The sequence below is a fragment of the Coregonus lavaretus genome (genome assembly GCF_964263955.1).
Source record: "Coregonus lavaretus genome assembly, chromosome: 8".
Classification (NCBI taxonomy): Eukaryota; Metazoa; Chordata; class Actinopteri; order Salmoniformes; family Salmonidae; genus Coregonus; species Coregonus lavaretus.
In genome coordinates, this window is record NC_139995.1 from 44756034 (window position 1) to 44771958 (window position 15925).

General features: G+C 44.9%; 1 protein-coding gene across 1 annotated transcript in view; it reads left to right on the plus strand.

Moving 5' to 3' along the window:
• Positions 1–3402, plus strand: part of LOC311134247 (transketolase-like) — a gene marked incomplete at both ends in the record, with an annotated part of 28273 nt that extends 24871 nt beyond the window's left edge. Inside the window, one exon of the mRNA XM_084167869.1 lies at positions 3215–3402. Coding sequence (XP_084023995.1) covers positions 3215–3402 — 188 coding nt within the window. The remainder of the gene's footprint in view (positions 1–3214) is intronic.
• Between the last annotated feature and the right edge of the window lie 12523 nt (positions 3403–15925).

Below are 15925 nucleotides of genomic sequence, written 5' to 3' on the forward strand. Positions count from 1 at the left end.
ACCCCACACCATGACTGACCCACCGCCAAACCGGTCATGCTGGAGGATGTTGCAGGCAGCAGAACGTTCTCCACGGCGTCTCCAGACTCTGTCACGTCTGTCACATGTGCTCAGTGTGAACCTGCTTTCATCTGTGAAGAGCACAGGGCGCCAGTGGCGAATTTGCGAATCTTGGTGTTCTATGGCAAATGCCAAACGTCCTGCATGGTGTTGGGCTGTAAGCACAACCCCCACCTGTGGACGTCGGGCCCTCATACCACCCTCATGGAGTCTGTTTCTGACCGTTTGAGCAGACACATGCACATTTGTGGCCTGCTGGAGGTCATTTTGCAGGGCTCTGGCAGTGCTCCTCCTGCTCTTCCTTGCACAAAGGCGGAGGTAGCAGTCCTGCTGCTGGGTTGTTGCCCTCCTACGGCCTCCTCCACGTCTCCTGATGTACTGGCCTGTCTCCTGGTAGCGCCTCCATGCTCTGGACACTACGCTGACAGACACAGCAAACCTTCTTGCCACAGCTCGCATTGATGTGCCATCCTGGATGAGCTGCACTACCTGAGCCACTTGTGTGGGTTGTAGACTCCGTCTCATGCTACCACTAGAGTGAAAGCACCGCCAGCATTCAAAAGTGACCAAAACATCAGCCAGGAAGCATAGGAACTGAGAAGTGGTCTGTGGTCACCACCTGCAAAACCAGTCCTTTATTGGGGGTTTCTTGCTAATTGCCTATAATTTCTACCTGTTGTCTATTCCATTTGCACAACAGCATGTGAAATGCTGTCCTCTGCTCTTGTCCTTCTAGACCTGTCTGCTGCCTTTGATACTGTGAACCATCAGATCCTCCTCTCCACCCTCTCCGAGCTGGGCATCTCCGGCGCGGCTCACTCCTGGATTGCGTCCTACCTGACCGGTCGCTCCTACCAAGTGGCGTGGCGAGAAGCTGTCTCCGCACCACGTGCTCTCACCACTGGTGTCCCCCAGGGCTCAGTCCTAGGCCCTCTCCTTTTCTCCCTATACACCAAGTCACTTGGCTCTGTCATATCCTCACATGGCCTCTCCTATCATTGCTACGCTGACGATACACAACTAATCTTCTCCTTTCCCCCTTCTGATAACCAGGTGGCGAATCGCATCTCTGCATGTCTGGCAGACATATCAGTATGGATGACGGATCACCACCTCAAGCTGAACCCTGGCAAGACGGAGCTGCTCTTCCTCCCGGGGAAGGACTGCCCGTTCCATGATCTCGCCATCACGGTTGACAACTCCGCTGTGTCCTCCTCCCAGAGTGCGAAGAGCCTAGGCGTGACCCTGGACAACACCCTGTCGTTCTCCGCCAACATCAAGGCGGTGACCCGCTCCTGCAGGTTCATGCTCTACAACATTCGGAGAGTACGACCCTGCCTTACACAGGAAGCGGCACAGGTCCTAATCCAGGCACTTGTCATCTCCCGTCTGGACTACTGCAACTCGCTGTTGGCTGGCCTCCCTGCCTGTGCCATTAAACCCCTACAACTCATCCAGAATGCCGCAGCCCGTCTGGTGTTTAACCTTCCCAAGTTCTCTCACGTCACCCCCCTCCTCCGCACACTCCACTGGCTTCCAGTTGAAGCTCGCATCCGCTACAAGACCATGGTGCTTGCCTATGGAGCAGTGAGGGGAACGGCACCTCTGTACCTTCGGGCTCTGATCAGTCCCTACACCCAAACGAGGGCATTGCGTTCATCCACCTCTGGCCTGCTGGCTCCCCTTCCTCTGCGGAAGCATAGTTCCCGCTCAGCCCAGTCAAAACTGTTCGCTGCTCTGGCACCCCAATGGTGGAACAAGCTCCCTCACGACGCCAGGACAGCGGAGTCACTCACCACCTTCTGGAGGCATTTGAAACCCCACCTCTTTAAGGAATACCTGGGATAGGACAAAGTAATCCTTCTACCCCCCCCCCCCCCCCCCCAAAAAAATTGTAAAGTGGTTATCCCACTGGCTATAGGGTGAACGCACCAATTGGTGAGTCGCTCTGGATAAGAGCGTCTGCTAAATGACGTAAATGTGCCCTTGAGCAAGGCACTTAACCCTAATTGCTCCTGTAAGTCGCTCTGGATAAGAGCGTCTGCTAAATGACTAAAATGTAAATGTAAATGTAAATGTATTGTCAATCAGTGTTGCTTCCTAAGTGGACAGTTTGATTTCACAGAAGTGTGATTGACTTGGAGTTACATTGTGTTGTTTAAGTGTTCCCTTAATTTTTTTGAGCAGTGTATATTGCATGGCCTTTACAACCTGGCAACCTGAAATATTTTGGCATTATTTATTTATGAATATATAGCCAGTGTCATCTCATTGGCCCAGAGACACTGGAGTGTGTTGCGGTGGCATGTTCCTATTGGATGAGTGGCTGAGACGTGATGCAGTGGCATGTTCTCATTGGCTCGAGAGGCACCACGTGTTATGCGCTGTCATGTTGGGCGAGATATATTCTGTTCTGGTGTATTTTGTTTGCTGAGGAGGGAGACTGTATATGTGTGTGTGTGTGCATGCGTGCGTGCGTGCGTGTGTGTGACTCTGAGTGTGTGAGTCTGGGTGTGTGAGGGCCAGGAAGCAGAGTGCTGTCAGATTTCCTTAGTGGAATGTGTTCCCATGGGGCTTTCTGTGACCCAGATATCAGCCTGTGTCTGTGTAGGTTAGGTCTGGAGGAGATGAGAGTGGGGAGGGGAGGGGAGGGGACAGACTGGACCAAAGATGTGTGGTATCCAAAATCAGTAGCATCCCCCTCTCTGTCCCCTATGGGGAGAGACACTAGGGATAGCAGGAGAGAAAAAGAGAGAGTGAGAGAAGAGAGGGTGTGTGTGCTTGCATGGCAACAGAAATAGACTAATGGCTTCATCCTCATGACCAATGAGCAACGAGTGGCTTCAGGTAGAACCTCTAGGCAGTGGGCACAGATCTAGGATCAGCTTATCATCCTGCAATCATAACCTTTAACTGTAGAGGGATAAACACAAAGTTGACCTTTGGTCAGTGTTTGAGCTCAACTTAATTCTAAATTACTCCTGAAGAGTGTCTCAGATTGGGGTCAATTCCATTTCAATTCAGTACATTTCGGGAAGGAAACAGACATTTCAAATTGACTGAATTGAATTTGAATTGAGCACAACCCTGTCGTGGAGAAGGTGATTCCTGTCCCTTCCCTCTCTCATGTTAATGTATTGTTGCTGTTCCTCAGGTGGCCTGGGGGAGGCAGTGTGCTCAGCGGTGGTGAACGAGCAGGGCTTCACCCTGCAGCGGCTGGCCGTGGCCCACGTTCCCCGCAGCGGCAAGCCCAGCGAGCTGCTCAAGATCTACGGCATCGACCGCGAAGCCATTTGCCAGGCCATCAGGAAGATGCTCAGTGGCTCTGCCAACGCCAAGTAGCTCCACCCCTTCCTGCCTAAGCCCCACCTGCCCCCATTCTACCACCCCTCAGATAAACGTTTCATGTCACGACGCCACCCCGCCTGGTAACCTCACCCCCTCACTGTGAAAGTCCACCCCCTATGTGTTTACTGAAGTAACGTGAGTTTGTGCTGTATGTACATTTTGAAGTAACTGTCAAACATTTCACTTTTTTCCCTCATACACACACACACACACACACACACATGCATACAGTACACACACAACTCCACTCCCACTTCCTGGTAACCATGGGTCATCACAGGGTCAAGGGGTCAAGTTTTGAAATTAAAGTGAGAGGTAGTTATTGATCCTCAAACCCGGTAGGCAGGTGTAGATGGACATTCTCCATACCAAAGAATCCAATAAAGACTATACATGTTGTGACCCAATGCAGGTACCTTTATGTGATGCTCATGTGTTTTTAAAACTCTTCCTCTTTGATATTTTCAACCCCAAACAACCAGCAGCAGTCTATTTTAATACTTTTATATTGTTCTGATGACGTAGCTTTGAAGACAGGGTGGGGCATTTGGTAGTGAAATGTAGGCGTCGTCTCCATGACAACTCTCTGAAAATATAATGTTTGTAGAACGTAGTCCAATAAAAAAAGATCAAATAGAAATGTATGTGGGCCACAAATATCAGTGAAGTGAAAAGTCCATACAGTTTGACCCATATGTCTCTCTATACCACCACACACAGCTTGTACTGGACAGCTCATGTTAGCACAGCACACATGTTCGTTTTAAACTTCCTTTCATCTCTACAGATCAGGCATAGACTAGCTAAACATATGGAGTCAGATAAATGCCAAAATGTTGTGCGTTCAACCTTTGGCAGATATCTAACTCCATATGAACACCTTTTACCTGGAAGAGCAAACCAGCAGAAGTACGTTAGCCCGAGCTGTCTGAATATACCAATAATGTTTCTATGACATTTACATTTTTGTCATTTAGTAGATGCTCTAATCCAGAGCGATTTACAGGAGCGGGACCAGTGTGTCCACTATAGCAAATAGTTTGACTTGGAGGTAAGGGAGAGGGACACAGGGCCAGCTAGGACTTAGAGCAGGATTGGGGTGAATTCCATTTTAATTCAGTCAATTCAGGAAGTAAATTGAAATGGAATTGATCCTAACCCTGGATTAGTCTCTGTGCTCTGTGCTTGTGGCCATGGTGATGTTGGGAGCATGCTGTTACATCTGAACTGTGAACCTAGTACAAACACCTCCTTCGTTACTTGAACTTTTGTATGTACCTTACACTTTAATGTATTAAAGCCCTCTGCATTTGAGTTTGAGAGTTTGCAAGTAGTTCTGTGTGTTTTTTGACTGTGTATCTCTGAGTGTTCTGTATGTGTGCATGCATATTATAGCGTGTAGATCTATTGAAAAAGGCAGGTTGGTGTATTTGCTTATTCAAAACATTTTGAAAGTTTTTATTAGAATATTCTACATGGAAGACTTTAACCAAAGCGTACATTTTCAATAGATACAACTAATATAAAACAATATGAAGAGTTTCATTACAAAACACTATATATACATTTTCAGAAATGTTGGTAAATTAGCTTTTATTGTTATTAAAGAGATTGGTGTGTTTTTTCACTATCTAATCATGGCATGGGGCTGTTCCATGACAGACACGTACAGTATCTGTTTAAAATCATCACTTGATGGTTTCATTTCAGAGAGACAAATAATCATGTTTTTTTGCTAAATGCTAAAAATCTATACAGTAATATGAGATCTGTATGTAAAACATTTACATTTGACATTTTAGTCATTTAGCAGATGGTCATATCCAGAGCGACTTACAGTACTGTAAGTGCATTCATCTTAAGATAGCTAGGTGATTTAAGCATGTATCACAGTCAAATATACAGGATACAAACATTTTATTTTTTATTTTTTTATTATTTTTTTGCATTCCAGCAAAACAATGGATATATAGCTTTTTGCAAAAAAACACATTTTCATACACATCTAAAATCTATTAATTAAAAATCTGAGAACAGTAATATTTTACATACACATGAAGGTACCCATAAGCAATAATTTCTGATGAAAAAACACAAATGTGAAACATTGGTGGATATAGCATTTTTGAAATAAACTCTTCATATTATAAACTTCATAGGAGATATTTTCATGATAGAAAATAGTTCAAATCAGTGTAAAAAAAGTAATACATTTTTAAATGTATTTTGTAGTGTGTCACAGTTTGAATAGGATTATAATATAATTTAAGTACAGTTTTCCAATTTTCCATTTGATCAAAACCAGTACCAATAGAGTATAAAGATTTGATCGTGAAAGATTCTGACAGATGACCGAGCAGAGTTGGTCCATCGGTCACCATGGTTATGCTGAGATCCTATCAGCAGACAGATCTCAGGTCGTGAGATCTGTTCATCCAATGGCAGCTCTGCAATGTGACCTTGTAGGTAGCACAGTAAATGCCACTGCCCATTCTACTTAGGGTTCTACAGTTTTGCCACCTGGGTCACCACCTTGCTATTATTTCCCTGGACAAAACAAACAGTGCATCATATTTACATTTTAGTAATTTAGCAGACATTCTTTTCCAGAGCAACTTACAGGAGCAATTAGGGTTAAGTGCCTTGCTCAAGGGCACAGACAGATTTGTCACCTAGTCGAATAAAGGATTCGAAATAGCAACCTTTTGGTTACTGGCCCAACGCTTTTAACCGCTAGGCTACCTGTCACCACATTTTACAATATTATTTAGATAGGATGACTGTGATATCTGGTTGTTTTCCCTACTAAACTTAGTAAGTCGCTCTGGATAAGATGTAAATGTAGAGAATACAAGTTCAGTTCGTTAAATGTTCCATTTAGCAGACTATTTTGTCAATGATACCACAGCATATACAGTGTAACACTGTGTAGTGCACAGTCTATAGTGTAAGCACTTTCTTGTACAGAATAACATCCTGTATCACAAGCGTCTGTCAATTCACATGAGTTATGGGAGCTTTCATTGTGCACTAGACAGCTGTGTTATATACAGTAGGTCTGTGGACAGTTACCTACCATAGGGAGCTGTATTTTCGCTTGGCTCCTCAAACTGCAAACACCATGATTCCACATTCATAAGAGTGTGTAGACTGAGGGGAAATAATAATTTACATTAAAATTAGACTCAAGAGTGAGTTCAACATGATTACATTTGTATTACATTATTACAATCATATTACACTGTATTCATCCCAATTACTTCAATGAATAATCATTGGTACCATGATATGAGGGAAGGTTTAAAACAGCCACAAACAGAGCAACACACAAGACCCCAGTAGGCGTCTGAGAAGAGATTAATATGATGTGGGTTATTAAAGATACTAGGAAGGTAAAACACGGAATTAGTTATTGTTGCATTCATAACAAATGTAGTTTTGTTGAAGTTCATTATGGATGTGAATGAGAGGTTTGGACATCCTGTAGTTCTGTATTTGGGATGGACTTTAGTGTGAGAGTTAGTATATGAAATGCAGTACCTCTGCTATGATAGGGATGGCCTTAGCATCTTTTAGTGTGAGCTGGCAGATCTGAGATGGAATGTATTGTGTTATTTCTCATTGTCATTGACTAGTAAGCCATTACACACACAAGACTATACACAAGATGTGAGTAAGACCTTTAAACAGGTCAACATTCACAAGGCCGCAGGGCCAGACGGATTACCAGGACGTGTACTCAGAGCATGCGCTGACCAACTGGCAAGTGTCTTCAATGACATTTTCAACCTGTCCCTGACTGAGTCTGTAATACCAACATGTTTCAAGCAGCCTTTGATATTATTGACCATAACCTGTTGTTGAAAAAACGTATGTGTTATGGCTTTTCAACCTCTGCCATATCGTGGATTCAGAGCTATCTATCTAATAGAACTCAAAGGGTTTTCTTTAATGGAAGCTTCTCTAATGTCAAACATGTAAAGTGTGGTGTACCACATGGCAGCTCCCTAGGCCCTCCACTCTTTTCTATTTTTACCAATGACCTGCCACTGGCATTAAACAAAGCATGTGTGTACATGTATGCTGATGACTCAACCATACAGTGAGGGAAAAAAGTATTTGATCCCCTGCTGATTTTGTACGTTTGCCCACTGACAAAGAAATGATCAGTCTATAATTTTAATGGTAGGTTTATTTGAACAGTGAGAGAAAGAATAACAACAAAAAAATCCAGAAAAACGCATGTCAAAAATGTTATAAATTGATTTGCATTTTAATGAGGGAAATAAGTATTTGACCCCTCTGCAAAACATGACTTAGTACTTGGTGGCAAAACCCTTGTTGGTAATCACAGAGGTCAGGCGTTTCTTGTAGTTGGCCACCAGGTTTGCACACATCTCAGGAGGGATTTTGTCCCACTTGCAGATCTTCTCCAAGTCATTAAGGTTTCGAGACTGACGTTTGGCAACTCGAACCTTCAGCTCCCTCCACAGATTTTCTATGGGATTAAGGTCTGGAGACTGGCTAGGCCACTCCAGGACCTTAATGTGCTTCTTCTTGAGCCACTCCTTTGTTGCCTTGGTCGTGTGTTTTGGGTCATTGTTATGCTGGAATACCCATCCACGACCCATTTTCAATGCCCTGGCTGAGGGAAGGAGGTTCTCACCCAAGATTTGACGGTACATGGCCCCGTCCATCGTCCCTTTGATGCGGTGAAGTTGTCCTGTCCCCTTAGCAGAAAAACACCCCCAAAGCATAATGTTTCCACCTCCATGTTTGATGGTGGGGATGGTGTTCTTGGGGTCATAGGCAGCATTCCTCCTCCTCCAAACACGACGAGTTGAGTTGATGCCAAAGAGCTCCATTTTGGTCTCATCTGACCACAACACTTCCACCCAGTTCTCCTCTGAATCATTCAGATGTTCATTGGCAAACTTCAGACGGGCATGTATATGTGCTTTCTTGAGCAGGGGGACCTTGCGGGCGCTGCAGGATTTCAGTCCTTCACGGCGTAGTGTGTTACCAATTGTTTTCTTGGTGACTATGGTCCCAGCTGCCTTGAGATCATTGACAAGATCCTCCCGTGTAGTTCTGGGCTGATTGCTCACCGTTCTCATGATCATTGCAACTCCACGAGGTGAGATCTTGCATGGAGCCCCAGGCCGGGGGAGATTGACAGGTCTTTTGTGTTTCTTCCATTTGCGAATAATCGCACCAACTGTTGTCACCTTCTCACCAAGCTGCTTGGCGATGGTCTTGTAGCCCATTCCAGCCTTGTGTAGGTCTACAATCTTGTCCCTGACATCCTTGGAGAGCTCTTTGGTCTTGGCCATGGTGGAGAATCTGATTGATTGATTGATTGCTTCTATGGCCAGGTGTCTTTTATACAGGTAACAAGCTGAGATTAGGAGCACTCCCTTTAAAAGTGTGCTCCTAATCTCAGCTCGTTACCTGTATAAAAGACACCTGGGAGCCAGAAATCTTTCTGATTGAGAGGGGGTCAAATACTTATTTCCCTCATTAAAATGAAAATCAATTTATAACATTTTTGACATGCGTTTTTCTGGATTTTTTTGTTGTTATTCTGTCTCTCACTGTTCAAATAAACCTCCCATTAAAATGATAGACTGATCATTTCTTTGTCAGTGGGCAAACGTACAAAATCAGCAGGGGATCAAATACTTTTTTCCCTCACTGTATACGCATCAGCAACCACAGCTAATGAAGTCACTGAAACCCTTAACAAAGAGTTGCAGTCTGTTTTGGAATGGGTGGCCACAAATAAACTGGTCCTGAACATCTCTAAAAACTAAGAGCATTGTATTTGGTACAAATCATTCCCTAAGTTCTAGACCTCAGCTGAATCTGGTAATGAATGGCATGGCTGTTGAACAAGTTGAGGAGACTAAATTACTTGGCGTTACTTTAGATTGTAAACTATCATGGTCAAAACATATAGATTTAATGGTTGTAAAGATGGGGAGAGGTCTGTCCGTAATAAAGAGATGCTCTGCTTTTTTGACACCACACTCCAAAAAGCAAGTTCTGCAGGCTCTAGTTTTGTCTAATCTTGATTATTGTCCAGTCGTGTGGTCCAGTTCCGCAAGGAAAGACCTAGTTAAGCTGCAGCTGGCCCAAAACAGAGCGGCACGTCTTGCTCTTCATTGTAATCAGAGGAATGATATTAATACTATGCATGCCAGTCTCTCTTGGCAAAGAGTTGAGGAGAGACTGACTGCATCACTTCTTCTTTTTATAAGAAACATTAATGTGTTGAAAATCCCAAATTGTTTGCATAGTCAACTTACACACAGCTTTGACACACACACTTACCCCACCAGACATGCCACCAGGGGTCTTTTCAGTCCCCAAATCCAGAACAAATTCAAGAAAGCATACAGTTTTATATTTTACATTTACGTCATTTAGCAGACGCTCTTATCCAGAGCGATTTACAAATTTATATAGAGCCATTATTGCATGGAACTCCATTCCATCTCATATTGCTCAAATAAACAGCAAACCTGGTTTCAAAAAACAGATAAAGCAACACCTCACGGCACAACGCCTCTCCTCTATTTGACCTAGATAGTTTGTGAGTATGTATTGATATGTAGGCTACGTGTGCCTTTAAAAAAAAGTATGTAGTTCTGTCCTTGAGCTGTTCTTGTCTATTAAATGTTCTGTATTATGTCATGTTTCATGTTTTGTGTGGACCCCAGGAAGAGTAGCTGCTGCTTTGCAACAGCTAATGGGGAACCTAATAAAATACCAATACCAATACCACCATAGTCCCTGTGCCCAAGAACACTAAGGTAACCTGCCTAAATGACTACCGACCTGTAGCACTCACGTCTGTAGCCATGAAGTGCTTTGAAAGGCTGGTCATGGCTCACATCAACACCATTATCACAGAAACCCACTGCAATTTGCATACCGCCCCAACAGATCCACAGATGCTGCAATCTTTACACTGCCATTTCCCACCTGGACAAAAGGAACACCTACGTGAGAATGCTATTAATTGACTACAGCTCAGTGTTCAACACCATAGTGCCCTCAAAGCTCATCACTAAGCTATGGACGCTGGGACTAAACACCCAACTCTGCAACTGGATTCTGGACTTCCTGACGGGCCGCCCCCAGGTGGTAAGGGTAGGTAAAAACACAGCTGCCACGCTGATCCTCAACACGGGGGCCCCTCAGGGGTGCGTGCTCAGTCCCCTCCTGTAATCCCTGTTCACCCATGACTGCATGGCCAAGCACAACTCCAACACCATTATTAAGTTTGCTGACGACACAACAGTGGTAGGCCTGATCACCGACAACGATGAGACAGCCTATATGGCGGAGGTCAGAGACCTGGCCATGTGGTGCCAGGATAACAACCTCTCCCTCAACGTGATCAAGACAAAGGAGATGATTGTGGACTACAGGAAAAGGAGGACAGAGCATGCCCCCATTCTCATCGACAGGGCTGTAGTGGAGCAGGTTGAGAGCTTCAAGTTCCTTGGTGTCCACATCACCAACAAACTATCATTGTCCAAACACACAAAGATTGTCGTGAAGAGGGCACAACAAAGCCTATTCCCCCTCAGGAGACTGATTTGGCAGCAAGTTCTACAGCTGCACCATCGAGAGCATCCTGACAGGTTGTATCACCGCCTGGTATGGCAACTGCTCGGCCTCCGACCGCAAGGCACTACAAAGGGTAGTGTGTACGGCCCAGTACATCATTGGGGCCAAGATCTATACCCCAGTACATCCAGGACCTCTATACCAGGCGGTGTCAGAGGAAGGCCATAAAAATTACCAAGACTCCAGCCACCCTAGTCATAGACTGTTCTCTCTGCTACCGCACGGCAAGCGGTACCGGAGCGCCAAGTCTAGGTCCAAAAGGCTTCTTATCATCTTCTACCGCCAAGCCATAAGACTCCTGAACAACTAATCAAATGGCTACCTGGACTTGCATTGTCTCCCCCCCCCACCCCACCCCACCCCCTCTTTTTACGCTGCTGCTACTCTCTGTTTATTATCTATGAATAGTCACTTTACCTCTACCCACATGTACATATTACCTCGACTAACCTGTGCAACTGCACATTGACTCTGTACCGGTACCCCCATATATAGCTTCGCTACTGTTATTTTACTGCTGCTCTTTAATTATTTGTTATATTTCTATTTTTTTCTACTTATCTATTTGTTACTTAAAACTTATTTTTCTTACAACTGCATAGTTGGTTAAGGGCTTGTAATTAAGCATTTCACTGTAAGGTCTACACCTGTTGTATTCAGCGCATGTGACAAATAAAATTTGATTTGACTATATAAAAATAAAGTTTTGTGCTCCCAACTATTTAATGGGTAAACCAACATCTAGTCAGCACAACTACCAACATTCTTGGGTGTGTCAGCTCATGCTTTTTACTATACATAAGACTATAAATACCTCTGGCGTCGTAATGGCTGGAAAGACAATGACATCGATTGTAGACACAAAATTGTCCATATTGTGTGATGAAAACCTGAGTAGTTGTTATTCTTTCACTTAGTCAATGACATCTACTCACAGAAATATGGTCTGTAGACTGCAATACCACAACACAGTACGAAACAAATTGAGAAGAAAATTGTAAAAGTTATCTTCAAAAGAGAAGCATGTTGGTCAAAAGATTGAAAAGATCCTGCATTTTCTTATTTTAGTTTAAGCAAGTATGCAAACTTACAGTGGTGGTAGAAACACATTTTTTAAAAGCCTTGAAAATTGATACAATACAAAATATCAACATTTTTACTTTTGCGAGATTGATTGAGAGCGAAAGAGACAGAAAGCAGATGTTAACCCATGGTTACTAACCGAAATCCCATTCCCAACCCAGGGGCCTCGCATGGTGAGAAGTACCTACCATGGAGGAGGCATGGTGTGTAGTAGGCCCCTAGCTCCTGGCCCCTTAGTGTATGATGGGGTGGTAGCATTCAAGTGAAGCAGACATTTTGTAAGCAGAAAGGCAGGCAGTGTAAAACTGTCAGAGCCTGTTAGACTGGTATACATTAGGTCCTATACTGCTCCGACCTGTCAGACTGGTATACATTAGGTCCTATACTGCTCCGACCTGTCAGACTGGTATACATTAGGTCCTATACTGCTCTGACCTGTCAGACTGGTATACAGGTCCTATACTGCTCTGACCTGTCAGACTGGTATACAGGTCCTATACTGCTCCGACCTGTCAGACTGGTATACATTAGGTCCTATACTGCTCCGACCTGTCAGACTGGTATACATTAGGTCCTATACTGCTCCGACCTGTCAGACTGGTATACATTAGGTCCTATACTGCTCCGACCTGTCAGACTGGTATACATTAGGTCCTATACTGCTCCGACCTGTCAGACTGGTATACAGGTCCTATACTGCTCTGACCTGTCAGACTGGTATACAGGTCCTATACTGCGCCAACATGAGGAGGTAGTGGAAAGTCCCAGAGATTTCACTTTCGTATTCACCTACCATAAACACAAACAAATAAAAATACACTACATGACCAAAAGTATGTGGACACCTAACCATCGAAAATCTCCACTCTTCTGGGAAGGCTTTCCACTAGATGTTGGAATATTGCTGCGGGGACTTGCTTCCATTCAGCCACAAGAGCATTAGTGAGGTCAGCACGGATGTTGGGCGATTAGGCCTGGCTCGCAGTCGGCGTTCCAATTCATTCCAAATGTGTTCGATGAGGTTGAGGTCAAGGCTCTGTGCAGGCCAGTCAAGTTCTTCCACAACAATCTCGACAAACCATTTCTGTATGGACCTTGCTTTGTGCACGGGGCCATTGTCATGCTGAAACAGGAAAGGGCCTTCCCCAAACTGTTGACACAAAGTTAGATGCACAGAATAGTCTAGAATGTCATTGTACGGTGTAGCGTTAAGATTTTCCTTCACTGGAACTAAGGGGCCTAGCCCAAACCATGAAAAACAGTCCCATACCATTATTCCTCCTCCATCAAACTTACAGTTGGCACTATGCATTGTGGAAGGTAGCGTTCTCCTGGCATCCGCCAAACCCAGATTCGTCCGTCGGACTGCCAGATGGTGAAGCGTGATTCATCACTCCAGAGAACGCGTTTCCACTGCTCCAGAGCCCAATGGCGGCGAGCTTTACACCACTCCAGCCGACGCTTGGCATTGCACATGGTGATCTTAGGCTTGTGTGCGGCTGCTTGGCCATGGAAACCCATTTCATGAAGCTCCCAACGAACAGTTATTGTGCTGACGTTGATTCCAGAGGCAGTTTGTTACTCGGTAGTGAGTGATGCAACCGAGGACAGATGATTTGTACACGCTACGCGCGGTCTTGTTCTGTGAGCTTGTGTGGCCTACCACTTCACGGCTGAGCCGTTGTTGCTCCTAAACGTTTCCACTTCACAATAACAGCACTTACAGTTGACTGGGATAGCTCTAGCAGGGCAGAAATTTGACGAACAGACTTGTTGGCAAGGTGGCACCCTATGACGATGCCACGTTGAAAGTCACTGAGCTCTTCAGTAAGGCCATTCTACTGCCAATGTTTTGTCTATGGAGATTGCATGGCTGTGTGCTCGATTTTGTACACCTGTCAGCAACGGGTGTGGCTGAAATAGACGAATCCACTAATTTGAAGGCGTGTCCACATACTTTTGTACATATAGTGGATATTAATTTGACATACTTTCTGGCATGCCATAAAACACAATAAAATGGATATCATGACTGTGATTCTGAGCGATGGGTCTCTGAAAAGGAAATGGTATATTTACGGGGTGTGCTCAAATAAGGAGGCTGAGATAGACTGTATTTAATCTCTCTGCTCTGTGGCTCTAGAATTCCTTTGACTGGAAACATCCCCAGTCTGAGATCGCCTCACACGACATATACACACACACACACACACACCCTTGCTCATTTCTACCCCCTGCCGCCCCTAACATAGACATGCATGCACGCATCCCTGCACATAAACCCGTACTCTTTCCACCCCCACCAAACACACACACACACACACACACACACACACACACACACCTAGACAGACACACACAAACACACAGGCATCCAACCACTTTCAGTGGAAGCAATTTGTGTGCTGAACTGTGAATTATGATAATAGATGAGTAATGCACATTAATAAAGCATTATTGCATTATCCTAAGAGACAGAAAATGAGAGATGGGGAGGACAACAGTAGAGAGAGGGGCACACAGATGGAGGGGGAGAGAAAGAGGGAGAGATAAGAGGGAGCGATATAGGGAGGAGAGGGAGAGATATAGTTAGAGATAGGGGGAAAGGGAGAGATATAGGGAGAGAGAGAGGAGAGGGAGAGATAGAAAGAGAGAGAGAGAGAGATATGGAGAGAGGAGAGGGAGAGATAGAAAGAGAGATGAGGGAGAGATGAGAGAGAGAGATGAGGGAGAGATGGAGAGATAGAAAGAGAGGAGAGGGAGAGATAGGGAGCTCAAGGGAGCGAGGAGAGGGAGAGATATAGCTAGGAGAGGGAGAGATATAGCTAGGAGAGGGAGAGATATAGCTAGGAGAGGGAGAGATATAGCTAGGAGAGGGAGAGATATAGCTAGGAGAGGGAGAGATATAGCTAGGAGAGGGAGAGATATAGGGAGAGATCGAAAGAGAGAGTGGGAGAGAGAAAGAAGGAGAGATTTGGGGAGAGGGGGAGATATAGAGCGAGAGTAGAAATATAGAGAGAGAAGAGGGAGAGATAGTGTGAGAGGAGATATAGGGAGTGAGGAGAGGGAGATATAGGGAGAATGTATAGGGAAAGAGGGAGAGAGAAGAGTGAGAGAGGAGAGGGATAGATATAGGGTCCACCATCCAAAGGACATCCAGCCAAAAAGCATTGGAGTCAACATGGGCCAGCATACCCGTGGAACGCTTTCAACACCTTGAGGCAGTTCTGAGGGGAACATTAGGAAGGTGTTCTTAATGTTTTGTACACTCAGTGTACGTCCCCTTGGTCATATAATTGAACACTTAAAGCCGATTTATGGTCATTCCGGGGTCTGCATTGGCCGTACAGCATTTGCTGCGATGCGGCCTCTGCAGAAGTCAGGGCATTCATACTTATTGCGCTTCGCAGAGGAGAGCTGTTGTGAAGGAAGCTGTCAAGGAAGTGAGTTTGTGTTAATAAAGGACGTACCCCCCCCCCCCCCCCACCCACCTACCGTCAACCAATCATATCAATGCGGAGCTATACGGAGCCCTCTGCATTGTTAAAAAATGTGGTCGATGCGGTACAGAGCTTGATTTGGCCTCCGCAAGCCTCTGAAGGCTCCGGATTTGCGTCACACCCTCCGTACGGAACCTCCAGACCGCATAAATCGGCTTTTAGGCTATCGGTGTCCTTTGTTTGTCTAGCTAGCCCAACTCTCTACAACGTTTTGTCCTGGATGTGTTGTTCCTGTGTTTTGTCTATTTTGTATGAATAAAAGGCAGTAATTATTCTGAAAGACTTTAGCCTCTTTT